This window comes from Symphodus melops (genome assembly GCF_947650265.1).
Source record: "Symphodus melops genome assembly, chromosome: 9".
Taxonomy (NCBI): Eukaryota; Metazoa; Chordata; class Actinopteri; order Labriformes; family Labridae; genus Symphodus; species Symphodus melops.
Genome location: NC_136699.1, coordinates 2,571,898 through 2,598,846, shown reverse-complemented (window position 1 = coordinate 2,598,846; position 26,949 = coordinate 2,571,898). Strand labels below are relative to the sequence as shown.

Below are 26,949 nucleotides of genomic sequence, written 5' to 3'. Positions count from 1 at the left end.
AATTAAAGTAAACCCTTTGGAATAACGTTATAACTCATCCGCTGTCACCAGCTGGACCGCGTTTTACACTCTATTGACTGTCAAGCAAAAGGTTGGGGGGTTCGATCCCCAGCTCCTGCTGCCACGCGTCTGATGTGTCTTACCCGACGTTGCTCTTGCTGTGTTGTCGGCAGTGTATGAATGCGTAAGAACGGACACTTTACTCAGCAGGGTGTGAATGTGTAGGTGTGACCTGCGGTGCAAAAAGCACTTTGAGATGACCTGCAACACAGACTTAAGTGTGGTTAATGTTTAGAGTAGACCTCAAGATGACGTCACAGTGGTTCCTGTGGTAAAAAAACAGAGGAAGCAAGTGGAGAGAAACATGGAGAAGCAGTACAGAACTTCCAGGGATCGACTTCGTTCCATTAATTAAACATTAAATTCAGTAATAAACAGAGTTGATGCAATGACTTCCATGTTAGTGCAGTTAACCATGAGTATAGTACGTCGGCCATTAGTGAATGAAAGCCATGTGACAAATCTTCGTATTCAAATGTCCTGTTACCTTCCAAACAGTTTGTATGTAGAGTTGTTTGTTTGTTTCCTGGTGATAGACGCTGAATCTCTTCACAACCTGAATGTAAATGTCAGACGTTACACATTAAACAGTGACTGTGTCACATGGCGACTTTCAGACAAATGTTTCTGTGGTTGTCACGGTTACAAGAGATGCTGAAGACGCAAAAAGTGTCCTTTTAGTTTTGAACAACAATGGCACAACTACTACTCATTTGATATGTTTCCGAAATAAGAGGCAGTCGATGAGACACTTTCCCATCTTCAACATCTCGACAAAATACAATAACTACAGAAACAGTCGGCAGTTAAGATAGATAGATAGATAGATAGATAGATAGATAGATAGATAGATACTTTATTGATCCCGAGGGAAATTCAGGTCACGCGGTCGCTCTTTAAACCGTAACACCAGCCTTTGTAACTTTGGCCATTTACTTGGATGCTTGACAATTTGGAGATCATTTATTTCACGGGATATTAAACTCCGGTCTCCTGAGATAAAAAAGTTTGTTTGACATATGGCTAAAATCCAAACCCTTTCAAAGACAGACTTTTGTTCTCTTTATAATTAATCATATTTTTACAATAAAACTCCAGGAATGACACTCACGTGATGCCATAGGTACGAGTATTTAGATGCTTTGGGCCACACATTAAGCTACTCTATTGGCTTCTATGCAGTGAGAACCTGCTGTCAGAGTACAAACAAGGGCATTGTAGGCTGCTATTTAAAGGTAGAATAGTTGCAGAGCCATCAATGTGTTGTTATTTTCTTACGAATCAGCAGAGACCTGCACTGCATCCTAACCGCCGCGTATGACTGATTCTACGTGGTAGCATGAGCTTATTGTGCTAAATGTGAATGTGTTTTTCAAATATGGCGATCTCAGGGCAAATTGGAGGCTGCACACAAAGCTGAATCCACACAAGCTGTCAGCAAGATGCAACTCCCGGCACAGCTGGGTATCTGTAGAGGAAGTGCTCTCATCGAGCAGAAAAAACCCCCCAAAAACTGCCGTACATGCTCTCACTGAAACATCTGTCACCACGTCATTTCAGATGAATGGCCGGTGATTACACAATGACGGTTTTGTCTCTGTAAAACCTAATTCTGGGGAAAAAACAGTTCATGTCGCTCTCAGATGAGAGGTTACATCAAGCCTTTTTATCAGACAGTCTCAGACTCAAGCAGAGTAAATGTTATTTTCTTCCTGATTTTTTTGAGATTTTAAGATTTTGGTTGAAATTATATTTAGGTCCTGACAGAAATTAATACCTCAGGTTCTCTGAAAAAGGAACAAAGAAAATCTGTCATCTGTAGCCGTTTGTAAGTCTGTAAAAACTTTGACCAATGTCTGCCACGAGGTACCGATCTGATGAACCAATCACAGGCCTCCCTGTCTCCCTGCTCGCTCTCGTCCACACTCAACAGGCGTCACCGATGAGTTTATTCTGGGAGCTTACGTCCCGCTGAATGAGACATGAGACGACGTAGTTTCTACACAATGCAAACGATGAGCACTGAGGGAATGCTACTTTTAAAAATCATGCTAGTTTACAAAAATTACCAACCCTGCCTTTAAGTTCACATGAAAAGTCACATTTAAACCAAGAAAAATAAACTCACAAATCCCTCTGAATAAATGTTCGTACGACCTTTAGACCGCTGTTGGTTTTATTGCTAAAACCTCTCGATTTGTTCCGGAACCATCAGAACATCCAACCGTGGGAGAACATTTGGAGATTAACGGAATCATGATCGAGGAAATGAAGAGATTGCTGCAGCGAGGATAAAGGAAGAGATTTAGAGTTTCTAATAATGTTCCTGGGTTCATGTGAAGGTTCCTGCCGACAACAAAAACATGTTTGATTGTGTGTTTTCAATTGATATGAAGGATTCAAAGAATATCTTTTTCGTGATAACCTTCACTTTTGACAGCTTCTGGTTAAGAGTTGTTTTTCTTTTTTTGTTGCTGCGGAGGGAAGCAATGCTGTTTATGTTTCCAGCTGCTGCAACAGCTTGACACAAACATAAGGATGGGGCCATTTTTAATGTACAGTTGTTGTAGTCGAATACATGCACAAACTTTACGAGCACTACAGCAAAGTACAAACATTTTGGTTTTCTGTATATTATCAGAGAGAAGTGATCACAGCTGCATTACGTTAAGTTGTTCTCTGCTCCTTTGTTGATGAATTGAAGTTGTTCGTCTACTACTTCCTGGCCGTCTTACCTCAGGAGACCCTCGCCGCCCCACTCTCGTGTGACAGGGATGGTCTCCCGCTGTGAGGAGCATTTTGCGCCAGAGCCAGGACAGAGAAATATTTGGAGCAGTCCTCCTGAAATTATCTCCATATTTTCAGGAGTGTAAATACTGTTGTTTTTTTTGTTATTGTGTCGTGCATTGAGCACTTTGCAAAAAACAAAAAGTGCTTTACTTATTAACCACAATGAATGTAAAATGATACCAAAACCATCTCTGTGACTCAAAGACCTTAAATCACTACAGTAACTTCTTCTTTATTATGATTTGGTAGTTTTAGAGGAAATTTGAAACGAAGTATAATTTCATCCAAAAAGATACATCAATATAGCCTAAAATACAAAGAGGCAATGACTTCCTTATATTTGAGACGATTGTTGGTTATTGTGAGGAGGGAAACGGGAAATCAAAGCAGCTCATTCTGCTGCAAAAGAAACTAAAATCTAAATCGCTTTCATCTAAAAAGCTCTAAAGCTCAAAACCAAGGAACAAAAAGAGCAGGTCTAGACCTTTCTCTTTGTTATATTATTCAGAGAGACTCAACATGACTCCGCCGTGAGCACAGCACTGATGTGACCGGCTGAGCGCAGGAGGTGGGATGAAGGAAGAGACGGAGACAAACAAACAGAGCCTTGTCCGCTGCAGTGCCAACGATAACATGTAGCAGATGTAGAAGTCACGTAAGTAACGTTAATGTAAGCGTGACGTGGAGTTTAAGGCAAGCGTCAACTAACTGCCATAGCTATAATGACGAAGAGTGGGAGGAAGTCAGGTGGCTGAAGAGCGTTATATTCTGAATGAAAAAGCAGCGAGTTGATCGAACTGTGTGATGAACATTTCTGCTATCAGTGCAAAAGAAGGATCGTGAGTTAATCAGTGTTTGTGTTTGGTAGAAGGAGCAAAGCTTCAGAGAGTCAAGACAACTCAAAGTAATCACAATACATGCTCGGGTCTTTATACACATGCTTCACAGAACAAACCTTCATCATGCATACATAAGGAGAGTCTACACAGGTGCAGGCAGAAATATCAAAGATTTCAACATGTTGCACAACAGTAATGTCAAGGAAGCTTCAAGTCTGGGTATCATGGATATTTCTCTATTTGTGAGAAACCTTCGTCCTAAACAAGAACATTAATAACAACATTACGTTTTTAATTATTGTTGCATTGTTTTTTTAAGCCAGCTGCAAGAAAAACGTTTTCTCAACAGTCAAGCAGATATTTTTCATAACGGTAAGATAAAAGTTTGCACAGGAGACTCAGGTTGTCGCTGACATATAGAAAGTTCAGTTAAATCTGTTACCTCCTCTACAAAGAAAAACTGTGCCGTCTTCGTTTTCTACAAGTTGTAGGCAACTTGTGTTGACCTTTGTGTGTGTGTGTGTGTGTGTGTGTGTGTGTAGCTCCCGTTGAGTTTTTGCTTTTGCAACCCCTTATTGAAACAAGAAGTCTCACCCTGGGACGCCCTAATAACGCCGTTGTGGATGCAATGTTTAAGTGGCGGGGTAATGAGGGCGGAACATCATTACAGTGATGTCGCAGCATCACAGTGTGTGAACAGCTTATGATTTCCCACAGTCATCAGACCGTTCATTTGAACCCAAACAAAACACAGATACAAGGTCAGACAAGGTCATTGCTGCAGAAAAAGGTTCAAATAAAGGATGAAAAAAGGCCCGACTGACCCGGCGGTTGGTGCCAGGTTGTCATTCTGAATGCTAATAGTGTCAACAGGTGATGAAGGTCAAAGTTGTGATGAACACTGAAGCAGAGTCAAAGTGATCCTGGATCTTTGTGTACATAAAAACAGGGGCAGAAAATGTAGAATCTTCTGGATGAAACCGGGCGGAGGAAGATGATTTAAAAATCCTTCTTCTTGTTTCGGGTGTGTGCTCCGTTATTGGGCACACAAGCAGGTAAATACGCCGCAGCCATTGTTCAAATTAACCATAAACAACGTGACATTTATCCTACCTCGTACCTTTTAACGAATTACAAGCACATCGTTATTAGTGTTGTAATTAACAGCTTTCATTTGCTCGGCCTGCGGGGGAATCAAAGAGGGGGTTTTTTGGGATTCATTGTTGCCAGTGAGCTGAGAGATGTTTAAAGCCCTTCATAGCGGCCTCATTGTTAAAGGGGAATAAAAAAAAAAAATCTGATCCTTTTAAAAACTTTACAGCTAATAAACGGTTCAGAGTGGATTTATGGTTTATAGCCTGCACGCTGTACCTGCATTTTGAGCCTGTTTGGAAATACAAGATGTGAGCTAACCTCTTTCTTCTCCCTGTAAGTTCAATATCATATTATCACCCTTTCACAAAACATAAAGCGAGAACGCTCGCTCACTTTATTGTACTGTCTTCTGGCCTGTAGTTTTATAGAGCATGTTTTGTGCTGAGTGCTCTGCTCAGGGAAAAGCTCAGCAGTATTTTGTAAAGGAAGCGATTTCTGCCCCTTTTACTTCAAACGTCCACTTTCTTTGTGCTTATATGAGCTTCATATAATCCTGCAACCTTACGTTCACCATCAAACTTCTCTAACCTCTAGGCTAGCGCTGCCCGTTTTTTATGAACCCACTTCGTCGTTTATTAACTGACTCGCTGACTGCAGGTCTTGCAGAAAGAAATGAAGTACGGTCTACTCTACTCCTTCAAACCAACCACAAAAACTGAAGTGAAATTCTTTTTTTTTTTTTTTTTTTTCTCCACACCATGCAAAATAATCTCAGCGTTTCCTTTTCAAAAACCTCAAGAGTTTCATTTTTATGCACATCACAAACGAGTGCACCACGGAGACAGCTGACATTTCATTCATGCACCAAAATAATAGCAAAGGAGTTGTAAGGGGTAGGAACACTTGAAATTGATTCATACAGACACCACACAGAGACATAATATGATGAATACAATAAGAGATAATAGTTGAAGCATGTATGACATTCAAAGTCGTCCCTAGGTTTCTTTTGTCGGGTGGGATTGGCACAGCGTTTTCTACATTTGTAAGGAAAGAACAAGGACCAAACGGAAGCTCTACCCTGGGGGGAAGAGTGTGTCGCCTGTGGTTTCGGACGTGCTTTGAACTTGAAGGAGTCCTTTATCAGTGTACAGTGCTGCTGGGGATGTTTGAGTGCGGAAAGTGCCTTGATAACTCTGCCAAATAAGACATGCTGCAGCAGGGTGCTCGGGCAGCAAACACACAGCAGATGCTTCAGTGTTCTCCAGATATCTCAGAGACAAACCGGAGTACTCCGTCCAAATTGATGTGTACATAGAAATCGCGCTGAGCGTGCTTAAAGAGATCTGCCCACAGGAGGTCAGGGATGTGTCAGCTGAAGCGTGTGTGAGGGGGGAGCGGGGGGGGGGGAGAAGCGGGGCAGTTTATCTGCTGACTCCAAGTTCCCCTTCAGTGACCTCGCTGACAATTTGAATAATTTCAAACAAGCTTCGCCTGGAAATCCGTGGTTGACAGAGGAGCAGTGTGAGCACCAGTGCGTCCTGGCTGGTTGGAGCACAAACACAGCCACTCTCCCAATCCAATTTCTCAGCAGCACAGGAAGGCTTCATTTTCTTTTTACTTGTACAGTGCATGTTGAAAAACCTATTGTTGTATTTCCAGGTACCAACCAAAGAAACATGAATAAGTTTACTCATTGGATGGACATGAAGTTGTTGCTCAGTCTGCAGCAACAATTCCAATGTCCATGTTGTGAGGGTGAAGGGTGCAGGGTGCTTATAGGCACGATACAGGACCTCTCCTTTTTTCTGGGAGCTCCTGAGCTCTCTTAGGTTCCTTGGGACTGTTGGTGAGGATGGCCTGCCCAGACCCCCACCCCCCCCACCCCCCCACAACCTATCTTATCCTATTCTTCTTTCTGCATCTTGTCCCATCTCCCCCATCCCATTTTCAAGCCCAGCACAGTTTAGCAGATGGCTGTTCCGTCATGAGCCCGGGTCTGCTGAAGATTTCTGCCTGTTAAAAGGAAGTTTTTTTCTTGCCACGCGATGACGGATTAAGCTGGGCTCTTGTAATATAGCCATAAGTAAGGTCCTTTACCTGCTTTTTGTAAACATAACAATGAGCATGGTCTTGTTACCTGCTCTTTTGTTAATAGTAAGGTCCTTTACCTGCTTTTGTAAAGTGTCTCGAAATAACACCTGTTATGAATTGACGCTATATAAATATTGATTGATTGATTGAAGTACAAGTCCCCTATTACTGCAAGTCTCTTACTACTTTTTGTGTGGGCTGTGCCTTATTTTAGTTTTGCTCAATATATATATATAAACTTGACATTCAGAAGTGGACATCTGCCGTGCAAAACTACTCGTTCTTCTAATATAACTGTGTAACTGTTGAGCAAGGCACATCAGCGTTGTTGAACAGCTCAGCTCTATGACCACTCCGTCACAGAAATCTGCAGCACTCAGTGACTCTGAAGACGTTTGGAGAAAACGTGCATGCATGCTCAGCAAAGTGGATAAATAACAGAGAAGAAGAAGAAGAAGAAAAAAAAAGGTGTTTACTTTTCCTCTTTGGACACTTTTCATTTCATACTTTAGAAATAAATTGGATACACCTGCCAGAGTGCTGAGAAGTTGCTGCCGCCCACAGGAAGACGATAAATGATGCTTCAAATAACATTTGAAAAGTTGACAGTTTTCAGACACCGTTTGCAAAAATGGCTTTTAGGATGGCTGCAAGAAAGCACGACGTGCTCGGATTAAAACTCTCTGGAAGAAAAGCACTTAGCATGATTAGCTTTCTGTTTATCAACACAAGAACAGACGTAAGAGACGTCATTGTCCTGTGCTGAAATATGTGATATATTCAAGATTGTTACTAAATACTCGGTATATGTTTCAAAGGTGGTGAATGAAAAGCTACTGAACATTAACCCTTTAAGACGTTTTTTATATTTCAGTTTGACGTCTCACGCTTCGCTGTGTCTTTATTTCATACTGAAAGGATGTCGTCTTTGTGAGAGGTCTTTGTAACAGGCATATCTCAAACAGCCCGTTTGACCTTGTCGAGGTCACCTTCAGAGACCTTTCGTGGTTGTGTTGGCCGTCGTCAGTCGACTGAGCGTGCATGTTTTTTTCTCAGCACTGCGCTGTTTGTCATTCATAGATGTTTACCCCTGCGCCCACCCTTGGGAGCTGTTCGGTACAAATGCACTCTTGTGTTTATGAACAAGTCGTTGGGAACTTAAAGGAGTTGAAAGGTGTCGAACATGGCAGCGTTGAATGCTTTTTTAGCCTTTGAATAGCAGGATACAAATAGGACGAGGCAGACCTCTAACGTCTTTGACGGCAGCTTTCTCAAGATTCTTTGAATGCATCTTCGAGGGCAGGAGAGGACACTGGATCCCTACGTGGACGTACAAAACCTCTTCAGGGTTAACAAGAAAACTCCACAGTTTGGCGAAGATGATGAACGGGAGGTTTTTCGTGTAAAAACCAGAAGAATAAATCAACAGATCAGGATGACTCAAGCAGATGTGCTTTGGTCTTTAACGTTCAGTTTTAACCCTGAACTTGTATGATGCTGTTTAAAGTTCTGGGTTTTTTACGAAAAGGAGGATGTTGATTACAGCACCATGTACGCCTGATCAATAAGAGACGACTGATGATTGGTTAGGCTGAATATCGGAGCCTGATATTCAGTATTTAGCAGATCATCTGTACCAGCGTTTTATGTAACTGATCAAATGGATTTATAGAAAGTCGGCTACTTTGAATCTGATTGGCCAGATGTCACACAAGTAATAACCAATAAACACTGAAGCCTTGATGCCACTGATGTGCAAATGTCTTGGAGTTAGGAACATTTTCAGTTTGAATGCTGTGAATGCACACTAATTGCACCGACTCGCACTCTAGCAAAACAACCTTCGAGTTGCTAAGTAATGATACGTCAAACTGAATGGTTAATTCTGATTTAAAAAAAAAAAAAAAAAAAATCTTTTTGGCTTCATTTATCTGGACAGACCACTTCAGATTGATTTAAACCTAACAGGTGCTTTTCAGGACATTTGTTTTGGAGGATAGTTGTGTTTTGTTTAAGTGCATCTAAACTGACATCGACACAGGTTTGAGATTTTACCCTGCAGCTTTCTCTGACACTTACAGGCTTGTACTTTTCTTTCACCATTATGGTAATGACAACTCTGTCTCAGACCAGGTTTCTTTTTTACATCTTTAGTTGTTGTGGTTAAAGAAATATGAGCTCGCACAGCGAAACAGATGCTTAAGGGAAGCGTTGGCTGTGGTGGTTGTTACACTCTCGTCGAGGGTATATTGCAGTTTGCTTTAAGGCTAACATATCTCATCTCAGACCATATGGTGTTTGGATTATTGAAAATGTTAGTTTTCAGTCTTGTTTAGAAAATGAGCTCACACTGTACTGACCACTGGAGAACAGAACACACTCAGTGTTCCCAAAAGCCCGTCAGACATATTCAGAATTCCTGATTTCTCTTGGGCTTCGTTTAATTACCTTCGAGACAGGCGGAGTGTAATTAGAAAGCTGTCAATTGAAGACTTATCAGCTTTAAGTCAGAATTAGTCTTAACTGGTTAATAGTCAGGAGGCCTTTTGGGGGTAAAATCATGCATAATATCAGGAAAATGCATGGCATATTTAATAATGTGTTCCTATTTTCCAGACTTGTGACTTGCCAATCATGAATGACAGCTGATATTAAATTACAGCGTGTGTGTGCGGTCCATGCATCAGCTGATATATACACATGGCGTCTGTTGCAGAGGTTGCATGGACCTGTCTATTGTTATGCCAGCCCTGTGCACTGAATGGCAAAAATCTGCTGAATGAGACGGATGGGGAGGGTTAGAGGAGCGCGGCTGTGAGCTTGTCAAGACATGATGCATTGTGTACATAGTGGGAAATGGGTAGTCTTCATTTGAAAGTCAATGCCAAAGCTTAGACGTGCTCGGGGGAATTTAAAAACCCCAAGCCAAAGTTATGATGGCAGTCCCCGAGGGGGTCCAGAGAAAAGTTCCAGGCTGTTTCTGTCTCTTGTGCTTTTCAGGCAAATAAATCAGACTTTGGAGTATTTGCTCAACTACACACATTTTCCTCTCACAGACAGCGACTTGTAAACACAATTATATATAACATGCTCACTAGCGTGGTTATGGCAGTAAGAGTATGTAATCTAAAAGCTGTCATAACAAGTTGTCATGGCAGTCACAAATTATTTCTTTTTCAATGTAAATCCTTTCTTGGCTGGATTTACACCACACACTGTATAAAAACGTGGATGTATCAACATACTGTGTGCACGCCGCGGTCTGCTTCCCCTCCTGTCAATCACTGTGTTTCCACAGCGAGCGCTGCGGCCTGTCTCTGGAGCACGCCACGAGAACCACCAGGCTCTGCTGCGAGTCTATTTCCTTCACGGAGTACGCTGTAGACACGCCGCAGACACGCGTCAAGCTGGACGGAGTGGAACGACCCGGACAGGAAGTCAGACAAGAAATGCACAGAGCTTTTTGGTCAATTTCAAAATAAAACACAATATATGGACTCAGGATTATGTTTTTATCACTATATCAACATGATGTCAAACCAGCAACTAAACGAACAACAAATCGTCAGAGCATGTTGTTTGCACATTTATTTATTCTTTATTCCTGTTTGATCTTGTAGTTCTCCCGTCATCTTGTAGTTCTCCTGTGGGACAAGGTCATCTGTGGTTAATATATATATATATATATTTTAATATTTCCTCTTGATGTTTCTCTAATCCAATGTCTGCCTTCGTTTCTCTCCTCATTGTCATGTGGAGTTTGTCTCTGTGCCAAAAACTCTGTTCACAGTTATGGTGCACAAAATGATCAAGGAAATAGAGTCAATCAGGGAGAAATAATTCACCACCGGCCACTAATGTTCGATCTGCAGTTGAGTTCAATACGCACAATTTAAAAGTTTGCTGTTCAACCCAGACTAAACAATATACAGCATTTCAGAAAAGACTCAGAAGATTATTGATGATATTTTTATGTTCTGGACCTGTGACTGTTTTACATATCTGTGAGAGACCATGCTGCAAAACATAGTTAAACTTTTAAAAACTGTGCATACGTCTCAGTCTCTGACACAGCATCCTGAAAAAGTTAGTCCATTAATAACCCATTTAACACCGGGACGCTGCAGTGAAGTTGATTGATTGTGCTAGCAGTTATGCTAATCCACCTCGTGTGGCTGAAAGACTGCGCTAGAAGTGGAGCAGCAGCAGCTGCAGGCAGGGGTCCTACCTGGATCTGCAGACTTTGAAAATGCATAAAGAATGAATGTGATCACATTACAGAAGCAATAAGTAAGATTTTTAGTGCCCCATAGCCCCGATTGAGCATAATGTGCTGCAGGGGGTTGGTAAGGCTGTTGATCATTACCGGCAGTTTAACAATTACTTTGCCATGTTCAGAAATCTTTTGAATTTCTAAACTCCTACTTTGGAATTAAAGCGCTCTGCCCCCTGGATGATGAAGGCACTTTGATTGCCCCTCCCGCTGCTGCACTGACATTGAGGAGTGAGGGACTGGCATAACACGACTTCTCATCTGCAAAGGCCGAAAGCTTTGTTCGAAAGGAAAATAGGCACACAAAAAAACCAAGGGTCCAGAGCTGCTGCATAATGCCAACGAGTTCCATTGAACGTCTACATTAATGTAAAGTCATTATTTTTGAGTACCTGCTCTAATTAGCCCTGCCTCTTTGTCTCCGGGGGGGGGGGGGCGGGACTTGACATTAATGTTTGAGTCACTTCAACAAGAGAACCTGGCTGCTAGGTGGCCGGGTTAATTTTGCATGGAAGGAGTTTATATTTAAGTTGCCTCACAAACTTTTTTTAAATTCAAGGTTGGACAAGAAGTCTGGTAACTTGTTTACTCATTTTTTTAATATATGCAAACCCCAGCTGTTGAAATAGTTCATTCTGCAGGGACTTGGAACCTGAGGACTCCGGTGACAAAGTCTGAAAATGCCAGTTCACTTCTTGAGCCCTGCCTAGATGCCCTCGAGCAAGGCACCACAGTTATGAGAAGCATAGGTATATCTCATGCAAGCACCAAGGGGTACATTGTGCTTCAGAGTGAGACGTGGAGATGCATAGCTGAATGTTGGTGTTCGATGATATGAGAGGGAGAATTATGAGTCGTCTCTGTTTAAGGAGAAAAATAAGATTTTAAATCAGGAAATGTTCAGATGTCCGGAAGCTCAGGGAGACGTCAAAAGTCACAAAAAAGAAACTTTAATGTTCCCTGTTTGTCCACCACATCAAAGTGACATCCCGCTCTGCCGGCGAGACCCTCCCGACCTCCAGTGACTCGCACGTGGCCCCACAGAGGTTCCACCACAGGGCCATTGTTGTCTGACGCAGTGTCACTCGAAAAAGAATCAGGAAGCAGGGTCAGCATCCTGCTGTCAGTCATCTCCCTCCGCTGAAGGATGATGAGCACACACTCGTGGCTTCAGAGTTCTTTTGAAAGAAAAGTAAACTCAGTGTTTTCGCTGGGCTGAAACAATGCCTCTCTAACAAAGGGGACTTTCTTACGAGCCGCACAAAGAACCAAGGGCATAAATGCAGATAAAGACGGGGGATTAAAATAAACAGGAACCAATGCACTGCAGATTCAAACATAAAGCCTGCGTGTGTGTGTATTTCCGTGTGTGTGTGTTAATCCTTGTGTTTGGCAATACAAGAAAACCAGCTACAACAGATCCTCTTCTTTGGGTATTTCCTGTCTTTTTACTTGCTTGAACATTGCTGTGTTTTTTTCTGGGAAACAAACATTTACTCAGAGCGTCACTGTTTTATTTTTTACATCTGCTGTTCTGTTTAATTCTTGTCATCCAGAGGTCAAACTCTTTTTCATACAGTGCCATGAACTGAATTGAAAATGCAGTTATATTTAGGGGTGAAAAGGGAACGTTCGCCGCTCTGTCGGATGAATATATTTGTATCTCTGTGAGCGTGTGAGAAAACTGTTAAAGACGTAATCTCGCCCCTCCATCACAGTTGCTTGACTCAGGCACTAATTAATCCAGAGCCCTCACTTTAATTGCCTTAATATATCGCCGCTCTCTCTTCTTTATCTTGATTTTTCTCATGACGTCTATTTCCCTCTAATTGATTCTAAAGGAGATCTTAATCTCCTATCTGAGTGTGGGCTACGTATTGATAGCTTTCGTTTAATCCGGCGACAGTTTCTCGGATCTCATTGTCTGCACTAATTACGGTGGACTTGATGTATTGTCGTGACCGGCCGGTATTGAACCTGTGGTGTGTTGGAGAGAAGAGCACTCACCATTCTTGTTTTTGTTTTTTGACAGGAAAAGACCAATGAAGACAGCAAGATGGTGGTCGGCGGCAACTTTACTCCTGGGGCTCGCTGTGCTCGGTGCCGACGGGACGCCCAACAAGGAGGGATTCAGGTCGCCGCCCTATCGACCAGTCGTGAGATTTCGACACAAGGTATTGATCCCCGTCTTTTTTCATTTGCCGCCAGTAACGAGAAAGCCCATGTGCTTTTGCCAAGTATGAAGCTAATTACAGCAGCTCTTTCTTCTTGCTTCAGATGACTCTCCTGTTGTTGTTGTTGTTTTCTGCCCACTGAGAGAGAAAAAAAAAAAAACTTGATGAATCATTATTCCTCCCTCTCTACCAGGGGGACTGTCGTTTAAAAGACAACATCAGATTAGTGCACCCACATCTGAGCAAAAAATGAAGATCCGCTTTGAACGAATTTAAGATGATTGCATGCCATATTAGCTGAATTTAAAGTAAAAGATGTAATTGATGAGTATTGACGCAGCAATAGAGTGGGAAGCTCTATAAGCAAAAATCTGGCTCTTTTTTGTCGCTGCATTTCAAGGAATAACATAGTTTTTTTTTTTTTTCCCGTCCTCTTAACGAGTAGCAAACTGTGATTTGTTTCCAAAACACTACCACCAGCAGCAGCAGCAGCAGCAGAGATGGATCAATTAGAGCCAGACTGGGAGAGAAATGGACTGTTTTGGCAGAAGGGAGACTTGAGAAAAGCAAAGTGTTTTGTCAAGTGGCATTAGTCAAAATGTGACTTCAGTACACGTTTCCCACAAGCCCTTTTTTCCCCCCCCAATTCTGTTTGCTGGTAAACACTCCAAAAAATTAGCAGTGACCACTGAGCTTAGTAAAAACAGTTTCACTCAAAAAAGGACTTTTTCATCTATATGCTGAATATTGCCTTGAATATGAGTTTCAATCACCTTCAGTCCTGTCTGCACGGGAACAAAAGGCAAACACCGACTGGCACTAAAGGGTTGGTGTGTGACGGTAGTTAGAAAGAGAAAGAGATAAAAACTGAGGGAGCAGATGGTGGGAATGTCATTGGACTGTATCACAGTTTCGAGTGGAGCCAGGGGGCGATGCAAAGCTGCTGAAAGGACACAGTGGTCAAACGCATTTTGACCTTTTAAACAAGATTTAATCACAGAGATGCTTTCGAAATGCACACTCTGCAGGTATCAGCCAAAACCGCCTCTTTTATAGTCACAGCTACCTTAGAAACTGTGTGTGTGTGCACGCTAAGGAAGTTAAGAGATTTAGGGTTCAATATCCAAAAAACCTGTAATTTGATCTGAGTAAACTGCAGGGATAGCAATTCTGCCAGGCTGGGATGCTTTATACCAAGGGGATGAGAGAGGCAAACGATTCAGCTCCCTCCCGTCTGGGAAGTGTTAGATTCAAGCCTTAAAGGAACAGATTCCCTGTTTTTTTTTTATTAACCTTATCTCTATGTGCACTGTGGCATTGCACCATTGTTTTGTCAATACTTTGCAGCCAAGCTCCAGATCCTCCATAACCTGGGCTAAGCTGAAGCAAGTGGAAATAAGTATCAAAGCGTCTCACAAAGCAGATGGTGTGCAGTCTGAAGGATATTGTGTATCTTACCTAAGCTTGTGTTCACACCTTTACAGTGTCAGATTGTGAGGAAAGATAAGATGATACTGTTTCAACAGGTCCAACAGAAACAGTGTTGAAAAAAAGAGTCAGTACTGGGAGGTATGTGTCACATCTAAGGAAGTCTACAGGATGAAGTTTAAATAGTTTTTTTTAATAATACATCATTTAAAAGAAAGAAGGTAAAATATAACTGTCTTTGATTTAATTTAAAGGTCAGCGTTTCCTGAAACAAACACGATTATTTATGTCTTATCTTTAGGTCGTTGGATGAGCGCAGGGTCCCTGTGCACCTTTAAGAAAAAGCTAAAGACCCGGCTCTATATGAACACCTCCGAGCTGAATGGTATTATTGATGACGATAGTGATGATGACTATGGTTTTCTTTAATAATGATGATTTTAGGAGGGTCTTAACGCTGATCAGAACTCTAAATAACAGCTGTCGATCTTGTGCTCTGCCTCTGGTCACTTCCTGTCTGCACCTGTGCGTCTGATTAGCGTTAAAGCTGTTTGTTGCACTTCCTGTCGTTGTCTCCTCCTCCCTAGATCCTTGCTTGTGTTGTACTTTCTCTGATGTCACTTTGGATAACAGCATCTGCTAAATTAATATGTAGGACTGTGATATTCTCTGTTATAGTGCACTGACAGTAAAATATGTTCCTTTCTCTTGTAAAAGTCATTGGAATCAGGCAGTCACACCGTCTTTAAGAAGAACTGACACTTAGTTTTCTGTAACACATATTCTGAAGGTTGTATAAATTGCCTCTCGTGTAACAAGCTGGATATTTTATCTCTTGTTGAAACCGAATACTTTTGACTTTCTCTCTTTTTATTACCCCGTTTTGGAAGCAGAATGACTTTAATAATTAAAGTAATGTATGTCCACATGTAGCGGGAACTTGACAAGGAGCTACAAAAATGATGCATGTGCTTTTCCACTCCAATGAAATTAATGTGCCAGGAGCTGTGATTACATTGCAGAGGAATGTCATTACAGCATCTGCATACCATTACAATCCATCCTGTGAGAGGACAGAGGTAAACTCTGCTCGTCTATCCGCCTGTCAAAAAGAGGCTCTCGGATTTACAGCCCTTTGGTGCAAACCCGCCACATCACAGGCTCTTTCCCGCAACGTGTCAACGGCCTTTGTTGCTTTGAGAATTTCCTCCGCCCCTGGCTAGATAGCGGAGAGGCTCGGGTCATCCACTTGTCAATACAGCTGACTGAGCAGCGTTAAAGAACAGTTGTTTCAAAATGAGATATCTGGAGATTGTAGAAAAGACATAACAAGTTGCAGGAAAGGTGACAGCTCTCTTTTTTTTTTGCACCCCTCTAACTTTAACAAAAAAACAGACGATATAGTTCAAGTCACTTCTTACAGCAATTTTGGAAAACAAGTTGCTTCACATTCTCGAAGAAAGTCCTCTCATATTCATGATTTAGTGAAGAGTTGTTCCAGTAAGAGTTTTAGGTTCTTTGGTCTTTGACCTCCAAAATCGTGTCTTGTAAACCTGCATGTGCAACTTGTATTCAAGTGTTTCCTTTAACTACATCAGTGCAGTTTTTGAGGATTGCACAGAGCTCTTAAAATCTTTGAGAAATATCAGCCATCAGAGATGTTTTAAGCGATGTGAGCCTGGTATCAACACATGGTCATACTCTATTATTATTATCAGGAAGGAAAACATGGAACTTGTTTAATTAAAAATATGTGACTGGAAATACTTATTAAAATTTACCATGCACTCATTTCTTTGCTCCATGCATTGACTGGAATATTTTAAAAAGAAAAACCACAACCTGACAACACCTCCCTGTCTGCTTCCAGACTCCGTGTAAATGCTGTCTCTTTATCCTTTGCTTTGAAGGACAGTGTTTGACAAGGGTAACAAAATCTCAGATGACCTCATAAGCTTTCCTCACAAAGACTTCAATCATCAGGAGCCACTCGGCAATAAACAGCTGCTCACATGCTCCACCCGTAATTCCCATGGTATTGTTTCAAATATTCACGGTGAAATCCTCCACATGAGGTCAGGAATAGGACACCAGAATCCAGGTCTTATCGTTTGTTACATTTGGGACTAACTCTCAGAGAAATACATGGGGCTTTTATTTTATGCCGTCTTGTATCCCTCAAGCTTTTACCGTTAAAATGATGAAGAGACTCAATGTGTAATTTGTGAAATTTGTAGACTCTGCGGCCAGGCTCGCTCGACACGAGGGGACAAAAGCAATCTCTGAGAGTTTGTCTCTCTGACATCAAGCTGTTATGTCAGGACAAACAAAATGGAGGCTAGGACAACTGTGTGCAAAGCCCCATCCATCCCACACTGGCTCGGCCACATGGCAAATCTAGATTAACAGGGGATAAACTGAGAGTCAGAGGGAGGAGGGGGAGGACGGGCAAACGAGATTGAGACACAGAGACAGGGAGCAGGAGAAATAAATAAGCCTGAATTGTAAAAGTCCTCAGAAACAGCGTGACAGTTAAAGCTCTAAGGTTTGGCTTAAAGGTTTCTTTTTATCTCCAGCCTCTTCCTCAGCTGGTCAGTGAGCACCAACCCTTGTCACTCATCTTGATGAGCTGTCTACTCTCAAATGGCAGGCAGCCCGAGGCTGAGGTAACACGCTTGTGTAAAGTCTCCACGGGGGCTGAAGAGGCAGACGCAGTATGGAGCCAATCTGCTCGAACAATAACAAGACGTCAACGTCTGTGCTAATGGCTACTTGTGTTTCGCAAAGACATTTCTGCTGCATGCATATCTTTCTATTTTAACACCAGTCACCGGCATGTGTGTCGATGTGTCCCCGCATGACAACAAGCACAGCTCTGATTGGTGGAGGGCAAAATAAAAAAAGGCTTAAAAAAATGGAGATGTCTTCAAATCTTCTGCAGGCTCAGTGTTTTAACATACACGCTCTGTTTGATGATGACTTTGAGTTCGAGGACCAATCAGAGGCCCTGATACTGCACAGAAGCTTTTCAAAAATGTCCTCAGGGCAAGTCAGTTTGCGACTGTTGAGTCGTATTGCATGACATTGCTTGCTTTTTGTCCACTCTGAATCTGTTGCAAAAAGACTAACCTGGAGACATGCACTCAAGAAAAAAAAAGAGAGTCTGCCATCCTATATGTTTTTTATGTATTTTAATATGTATTTGTTTTGTTACTGAAAATCCTTGACGTTACAGCCCACAGAGTTTGTAATTAAATTTCTGGCAGAAGACTCTTTGCAGAAACTTTGAGCCCTCCTGTGAGCTCCCTGCAGCCAGCTGCCGCCGTGTTTGGTATGATCAATCGTCACTTTTAAAATTATAAACCAGTGCTTTAAGAAAAGGAATAAGAATTCCAACAAAAGTTCAGCACTGCGTCGCTCATAGGCAGCACACTTAGAAGCAGTACAACCAAATGTAATCTTTAGCTCATCCTTCCGATAGTCTCAGTTTGCACAACGGTTAAAATTATCGAGAAGAATGAAACGTTCACGGAGTGCCGTGTTCATCTTACGAAGTAATAAACCAGGCGTGTTCAATTATTTATTGAATAATTAACCCCCCCCCCCCCCCCCCCCCCACACACACACACACACACATACTCTTTAGAATACTCCTCACCTGATCACATGAAATAGATCCCCGCATTTAGGAAAAACAACCACGTATTCCTTCCTTAATCTAGATGAGACCATATTTTCTCGATCTCTTGAGGGGAAAGTTGGCATTGCAGGAGCCCAAGACGAGAAGTAGCTTTAGTAATGAAAAATAAAAACAGAGTTTCCTCCAGAAGGCGGTTTGGCTCAGCCTTAGAGAGAGATAGGGTGAGAAGCTCAGACGTTCAGGGGGAGCTGCTCCTTTGCATCAAAGTTTGGGGAGATGGGGGGCTCAGGTAGACCCAGAGTTTGCTGGTTCTGGAAATCCCCCAGGAAGAGCTGGAAAATGTCAGTGGGCAGAGCAAAGTCTGCATTATCTTCCTGCACCTGCTGTCATCGTGACCCAAAATAAATCCAGTGAAATATACAGGACAATTAAGTGATTGAAGTCTGTACTGTACATGTTCTCGCTTTCTATGTTTCCAATCATCTCTTCTTCTTAACTTGTCTTACATCATCCCTCACAGTCTCTGCATTGCCTCACTTCCTAATGACTGCCTATTCCAGCACCTTAATGTCATTTTATCTTACAACAACAAAAAGGAAAATAGGGGGAATTGGTTGCAGTAAAAGTTGAGCCAGGTTCAGCGTTCTTCTCAGGGTCTCTGGTGTTCTGTCAAAGCAGTCTTCACTTTAAAGTAAATAACTTATCTCCGTTGTTGTTTTTTCAATTCTGCCTGAACTGGGTCTAAAAGATAAATCCATCCTTGCCGACGGAGCGTTGGGCTGTATATTCTGCTCACTCGTCACCCTTGTGTGTTGCAATTTGCACTTTTTATGTTTTGAGTTGAAGTACACTTGGAAGTAGATGATGTGGAGGAGTGAGAGATGTCAGATCTGAAGCAGGAGAAGGAGATAAGAAGGAGGAGGAGGGTTCTGTGGGTGGGGAGTTAAGGGGGGGGGGGGGGGAGTCTGAGAGATAAAGCCTGAGAGAGAGAGAGAGAGAGAGAGAGAGATGTGGGCGGTCAGCCAGCTAGCTGTGACAGGGCCAGATGAACCACAGGTTGTACAGCTGGGTGCTTCTCCGTCCCCGGAGTCTCGGAGCAGCAGCGACAGGCCTGCCAGCGGCCCCGGGGGAAATCACTCTCTTCAAACAAATGAAGTGTGAACACTGACTGCAATATGCAAATAAGCCCCATTTGATATCTTCCCTACCTGAAGTGCTGTTCTAAATGTCACCTCCTCCAGAGGGTGGGGGGTTACTAATGCCAGAGAGCCACAGGTGTTATCCCTTGTGAGAGCCCGATGGGTCCGATAGACTAATGTTTTCTCAAAACAACAAACAAAATATATATATATTTTTTTACCAGCTCATGATGTTTAACCGATTAACCGACATTGTCATCACAGTTGTCTGTTGCTTTGTCGAGCACTTGTGTGTTGTGCTCCTGAGACCCCCTCTCCTGTCTGACGGTGATAGCATAGCTTCCTGTAGTGCGGTGCAGCATGTATGAAGACGCAATTGGGAAAGCGGGCCAGCCTTCCTGAAGTCCTCTAGATAATGTTCAGGATCACACATGTGCACATGGCTTAGCTTGCTTAGATACAGTCCTGTGTTGTTTGCACTTTTATCAAAAAAGTCTTAAAGTGATGAAAGAACATCAATAATAAAGGAGCAGTTGTAGCTGATAGAAATTACCCAAACTTCTAAAAAATTGCCTTTTCAAAACATCTTTAAAGGCAGCTGTGTCTTCATGTCTATTACTAGTTCCATTCAATTGACATTTCAGTGTTTTGTTGTTCGTTTCAGCTGCAATAAATGTTTTTGAAAGGAGCTGGGATGCCTCCGAGTTTCTCCCCCGGTCAGTGTAGGACTTGTTAAAAATTTGTTAAGTGCTCATGTGGGTGTTCGTTGCTCTGAGAAGGGTCTCATTAGCAACAGCAATTATTAATGCAAGAGTAAAGGCCTAGCACAGCCATAATGAAAGTGCATGGATGACATTATGAAGAACATGGCACAGATTGTATAATGTATAAGCTGAGGGCCTAAGCTACAGCTGAAAACAGTGAACTTCTGTGATACCATAACCAACTAAAAGAACTGTATACTCAGTGAAATGTCGAAGAATCAATGGAGCATATTTTATAAAGGAAAAAAAATCAAGAAGTATGCAGATCTTGTGTGCAAACCAGGAATTGGGTAATCTTCTATTTTCAGCAGGCAAACAGGGACCAGTGTTCTTTATTGACTGTGGACCTGTTGCATAATGCATCCTCTTCATAACAGCGCAGTGCTGGAGCCGGTAAAAGGAGAGGATGGATTTTCAACACAAAAGAAAGAAGGATGAGCCATGCAGATTTTGTACGGTAGCGAGATCAAATATTAATGCCTCTTTCTTTCGTATTCATGGTTTGTGCAGAGCAGCGACTTGGAATAGTTTTCTTGATAACAGCATTTCCTACAAGTGGCATCAACATTCACGCTCTAAATGCAGAGCTGAGTCAACTTCCTCATGAGGGTCATTATTTGTTCTTCATTGTACGTTTGTCTGCAGCTTTATTCTTCTTCTTCTTCTTCTTGTCAGTGTGTTTCTATAAAATACAGGTCAGTTAGATTTTGGTTCGCTGTGAATGAGGGAATAAAACAGTTGTTGAAAATGCAAATAAACAGAGCTGTAATGGCGTATGACTTCTTCCCCTGTGATCATTAAGGTCAGTGCGACCGTGCGGTTTGTTTGTGGTAAACGCCTATGGGTATTTAACGTGTTAGCTTCAGCCACGAATTGTCTGCAAACAAAGGCCTTATGAGGCTGCGCCGCGATTTGGAGCTGTGCGGGGCAGCAGCACATTGACAGCTGGATAATAGGTAGCAAGCTTTTTCTCTCGCCCAGCGTGCATGTTTGATGGCTTCTCCCTTCCTTTATCTTTTAAAGCCAAAACGTTCGACTTGAGAAGTCATATTTGGAATGGCGATCAAAGCAGCTGCACATATTGACTCTCTAAAACAGAACAGAAGAAATGACGCTCCTAAATTTCATGTAAAGAATTTTACATTGGATGCTCACACATCCAAATGTTGGACAGAAAAGCACCGAGCCTTGAAGAGCTCAGAATAAAACATTGATGCAGTGGTGTGTTACGTGGTAAGCTTGTCAATCGTTGGTAATGCCGAGTTGATATTGTCCTGATAGTTTCACAATAACGGACACTGTAGCGTAATGCAGTGATCGCTGAATGATCAAAAAGTTGTGAGAAAAATGATAAAGCTTTATCACATTTCCTACTCTATCCACTGTCCTCTAAAATGTAGGCAAAAAGCTCAAGAACATATCCAAAACCATAAAAAGGAAAACCAGTTTCTTGTGGCCATGGTAACCCTTTATCACTATCTATGCAACTGAAGCAAACAATTACGCTAAGGTTGGACTTATCAATGCCTCATTCTTAAAAGCTGGGCTCCATTATGTCAGAGAAGTTTTTGTTGTGGTCTGAATGAAATCATACTTGCACTGACACAATCCTAACCCTGCAGAGTCATTCATAAAGAAAGATGCATGATGTGTTGATTGGCCTGTAGAATATCATTTTTTTAGTGAAAGCACCAAGGATTAAATTCTGAGGGATGACTAATCGTGTAGTTGTGTTTGTGTATTCTGATGTAAATGTCCTTGGGTTTTGTGAAAAGCGCCAAATAAATTCAAGATATTATTCTTGATAGCCAGAAAGAGCTTCCTGTCGAGTTGTTGATGCTGTGAGCAGGTGGTCTATCATAACAGTCATATCTTCTCCTCTTTTTTTCCAACAGGATGGGGTCCCTGAGAGCTTGAGGATAAAGGGTGAGTTTTCATTTTTCATTCCTTGCTCTTTTCCTTCCTTACTTTTGAAATGCAACCGGTGTCGTGCATCACGCAGGTTAGATGTGGGAGTATTTGTCTGATGGAGACCACAGCATGGCTAAAGCACATCTGCTGTTGGAACTCTGAAAAGGATTTGTGTGTTTAATGTTTTTTTATACATAACACCAGGTGCAGAGAGCAGCTTTTAAGAAAAAAAAAAAAAATCTGCACCAGAAAAGCCATTAGAAGCACAGCACTCCATCGCCTCCGCTTTCAACCTGTTTATTCGGCTCGTTGAGAAGATCTCACCGGATATAATCACCAACCACGTTCTGGTGCAAACATCAGCTGTGGTGCTCTCCTCTTGGTTTTTCAGATTGGGCGAGTGCTTTTTGGACTGTGGATAGAAGAAACATAAAGCAGAGTTTTTCACTGTGTAGTCCAACAGGAGCAGAACAGTGCAGAGTTACACGTTGTTTTCACTCCACAGTGATGCATCGTCTTTGAAAATGCATGAGTCATGACCAACCTTGAAGAGAAAACGGGGGGAAAATATTGTTGTGGCTCAAGCCATCTTGCACCTCAACATCAATACCCAACTAAAGAAATCCTTAAATTATGCATGGACTGCATGTGTAGTGGTCCACGGGGAGGCGTAACAATTCAAACAGAGGAAGTGGGGAGGAGATCGGACCTCTATCGTTGTTTTTACGATCAATCTCAAAGGATATACTGTACACTGTTTGCCTCCTCTTCCTCAGCCTCATGTGAGCTGCAGCGCTGCCGAGAGAAATGTTTCAAATAATCGTTATAGAGGTTTTTTGCTCACTATCCTGTACATCAGTGTGAAGTTTGAAATATAGATTTCAGAGGAAGTTTCATACTTTGGTGCGTCTTTGTGGATGTAGAAGCCCTTCAGCATCACTTTTGTTCTGCTGTGATTTCATATCTTTCTTGCAGTCTTGGTTTTTATGAAGTTTGGTGAAAATGAACAAAATGCCTGAAGTTACTCACGAGCTTTCAACTCATGAAAAGTGAAAGACTTATATTTCCTCTCCACGAGCTAAGTGGAAGATTGAGTTTGAAGTTATCTGATGTTACATTTACCTTCCATCCAAAAGAGGCTAGTTGAATTCTCAGCGCAGAAAGACACATTTGGTGCTGTGGAGTTAAAGCATTCGACAGACAATAACCTTTGGGCATGACAGTAATCTGCATTACAGTCTTTGTGTCTTGTGTCACAGAGATCATCTGTAAGAACATAAAATCTATATGAAGAGACAATTTAAATAACCACTAAGTTGTGTGAGACTTCTATTATCAGAGGATCGATTAAACTATTGTGCATGTGTCCGTGCAGTGTTGCGTACATGTTTGCTGTTTGTACCAACTCCGCAAGCTACCGAACAATATTACATTTGTTGTCATGGAAACCCGTAGTTTATCAAGCTAGCACAAGCATACCATGGTCGGAGTTTGACTGTCCAACAGAAAGCCAACCCATGGACCACACTTATTTTGGAAGCAGCTTTATTTTGCTCATGGATTCACCTCACTATGATCATGTTTTCTTTTATTATTTTTTTTGCTGCCATGTTCGCATCAGGCATGTTTGTCTGTGTGCTGTCATTGGCTGGCTGGGGTAAACACACCAGCTCCCCGCCTAGAAACGCAGTGAATCAACCAAAACAAACCCAAACATCAAAAATCCATTCAGAGGTCAGGGTCTCTGTAGAGACACAGTCACCACCACCCACCAGTTAGCATTGAGCGGTATTACTTATAAGCCTCGAACACAGCGAATGACTCTAACTTTAAAAATGCTTTTTAACATGCCTGTGCTCTAACGTCCAACTCAAGTCCATTTACCATTTATTTAATGATTGTTTTCATTGTGTTAGATTACATTAAATGTCTACATGCACTCTCTTTATCCATGTAAAACTTTGAAGACTCATCTGTTTTATGCGGTTAATGACCTGATTCTTGCACAAATAATCCAGCATGTCCGCTTGAACAAGAAACTGTGATGAGCATTTTCACTTGTGTCATTTCATACCCAACGTATTCCATTAAAAAAGGATTAAAAGATAGATGGATCTAAAATGAAGGTAGCCATTAGTAGCAGATGTAGTTGGCATCATTATCTCCAACCTGCTTCATCCCCTGGTGTGGCACAAGCTGGTGTTAAGGCATTAATGCACCGTGGTTCTCTTGCTGTCTGACGGATGCATCCTATCTGTCAACCTGTCACCTGCCTAATGTCTCCTGCATCTCCTCTAAACAAGAGTCAATGTCGGGCAAAAGGTGGTCCGGCTGCCCAACATGTCTGCCACTAAGTGTTTGAAAGGGCTGCTAAATGGACGTCTCCCCATTTTTCTTTACCAGGGAAGGTCGAAGCAGTAATTGTAGAGGGTGCATTACCATAAAGGGCGGCCCCAGCTGTCTGCTGTGATTCACTTTATGCACCATGTTCTGTAAGCCGAGAGGGGAGATCTTACTTTGGCTAGTTTTCAGCAAACTCATTTCCAGCCTTGATAACCAGAAGTCAAGCAGACTGTAAAAAAAAAAAAAAAGGTAATAAATAATTCAAGCATCAAGCCGTACAGTTAGGGGCTCCTTATTATTATCTGGCAACTGAGGTCAATTTAGCATTAAACTTTACTCTCACAAGCTGCGTAATCATCGCACTGGATTTTACAGAATGGACGCCTCGAAAGCCAAAATAAGGGAAAACAAAGAGCAACAATCCAATAAAGAAAAAAAGATGCAAAAGAAACCGCCCAAGTTTCAACAATCCTGCAGCATACATTTATTATACAGTAACTCTCGGCTTCTGTCGGATATTTGCATTTTCTGAGGTCCCAAACATACTTTGGTACCTACAAATCAAAACCACTTAATGGTCTGTTTTGCTTTGGAGAGTCGCATTTCCCCCCAAGGTCTTGTTCTGAATTCACACCAACTCAAATGCGTTCACTTGTCTAGGACTTTAATATTTCGCAGCCTGTGATAAACTGAAGACCAGTCCGCTCAATCTTTTACCTAATGCGAGCTGCAACCCTGAACCGGATGAGCATTTAAGATAATGGATGGATGGGTATTCTATTCCTACAGTACGTCTGGATGAGACGACAACAACACAAAAAAAAATTATAGATCCGGGGGAATGCGGCGCCCCCATAAACTTTCGCTGAATGTCAGCTGAGAAGAGACAAAGACAGAAAAATGCCAGCCGTTTATCAGGAAGCTCTGTAATTGGAGTCCCAGAAGGAGCGTGTGCTACACTTCCACAGCTTGTTATGCCGGCAGCAGCAAGACCTTGAGCTACCGCTGAAATGTGAATTTACAGTATAAATAGACTTGTTTAGCCATATGAAATACCTAATGCAACTTTTTTAGATAATCTCACCGTCCTCATTACGTGTAAAACATGTCAGCGGAGGCCACACTGTTATGACAGATATCTTGTGCTGGTGTGGTGAGTAAATGGGAGAGTGTTGTTATAGCTGGAGCTTCGGAGTATTCTCTGTTTACAGTAAACCTGTTACAGGTTAAAGAGGCTTGTTTAATCAATGTTAGTTTCTCCTAATATTCTCTGACTACACAACGGTGAACATTCAGAAATGTGCAGTACATTACAGTTCATTATTCTTAACAGCCTGGATGAGTTGCTGCGGCTCAGTTGGACGAGTCGGTCGTCACTCAACTGGAAGGTCGGGTGTTAAATCCCCAGCTCCTGCAGCCACGTGTTCTCGGGCAAGACACTCAACCACAGGTTGCTCCCGCTGCTTTGCGGGGGCGTGGCGAGTTTGACTGAGGCGGTGCACCACTCAAATGGTGACGCAGGAGTCCTAAGGCGAGCTCAGGGAGGACAGAAACCTGCCGTGGAGCAGAAGGTGAATACAGTATGAATACAGACCATCACAATCCCTCCTGATTTTTTTCGGTTTTAAGCAGGAGGTGTCTGAAATGTGGCGGCGAAGCGTTCTTAGTGACATCGCTTTTTGATACTTCGATGTCGGCTCTTCCTATGATTGTAAAGCATTATTCACCCGGCGTTGGATTTTTCTCCCACTTGGTTTAGACCGACGTGAGTCAAGTCCATTGACCATCTAAAACCCACATGGAGTGAATTTATTTTGCAATAAATTAATTGTATTCTTTATACCTGGGTAAAAGATTTTTCATGCAATGTTGAATCTTACTGTAGTCTGAGTAAACACACATCACTTTACACACAGAGCAAGTGGACACCTCACTGTTGGTAATCTTGTTACAGTGGACAATGATGACACTCTAGAAACGGGTCAGGACATTTACCTGTCGACGCTCTCTGTAATCTTCTTAGCAGAGATGTAGATCAGGTTTGTCAGGTAACATCAAACAGTGGACGCTGCCAAAGCTGAGTGACCTATCACTTTAATGAGGAAGAATATTTATGGTCACCTCATTGGAGGTGGTTGGATGCTGCAAATTTAATGATTATTAAGGTTGAAAAAAATCATTATTGCTCAAGATGTTGGGGAAATTTAATCCACCTTGTCACAAGTCGAGGCTGTGTGTTGACAGGCGCAGGTTCATTGGGTAAGCAGGTGAGGTGATCTCTTCATGCATGTAAACCCGGCTGCTGCAGGATGATTTCCCCACAGAGTAAAACAACAATCGAACATCCTAGACTGTCCCCATTAGTGCAGTTCAGCCTTTGAGGTTTGAACTCAGCGCGA

At 42.1% G+C, this 26,949-nt stretch overlaps 1 protein-coding gene across 2 annotated transcripts in view; it reads left to right on the top strand.

Annotated features, from left to right (window-relative positions):
- The window catches only part of fstl5 (follistatin-like 5), a 176,867-nt gene that overhangs the window by 21,860 nt on the left and 128,058 nt on the right, over window positions 1–26,949 (top strand). For both annotated transcript variants that reach the window (XM_079351527.1, XM_079351526.1), the window contains 2 exons: window positions 13,184–13,325; window positions 22,192–22,222. In XM_079351527.1, the coding sequence (XP_079207653.1) occupies window positions 13,194–13,325; window positions 22,192–22,222 (163 nt within the window). In that variant the 5' untranslated portion in view covers window positions 13,184–13,193. The remainder of the gene's footprint in view (window positions 1–13,183; window positions 13,326–22,191; window positions 22,223–26,949) is intronic.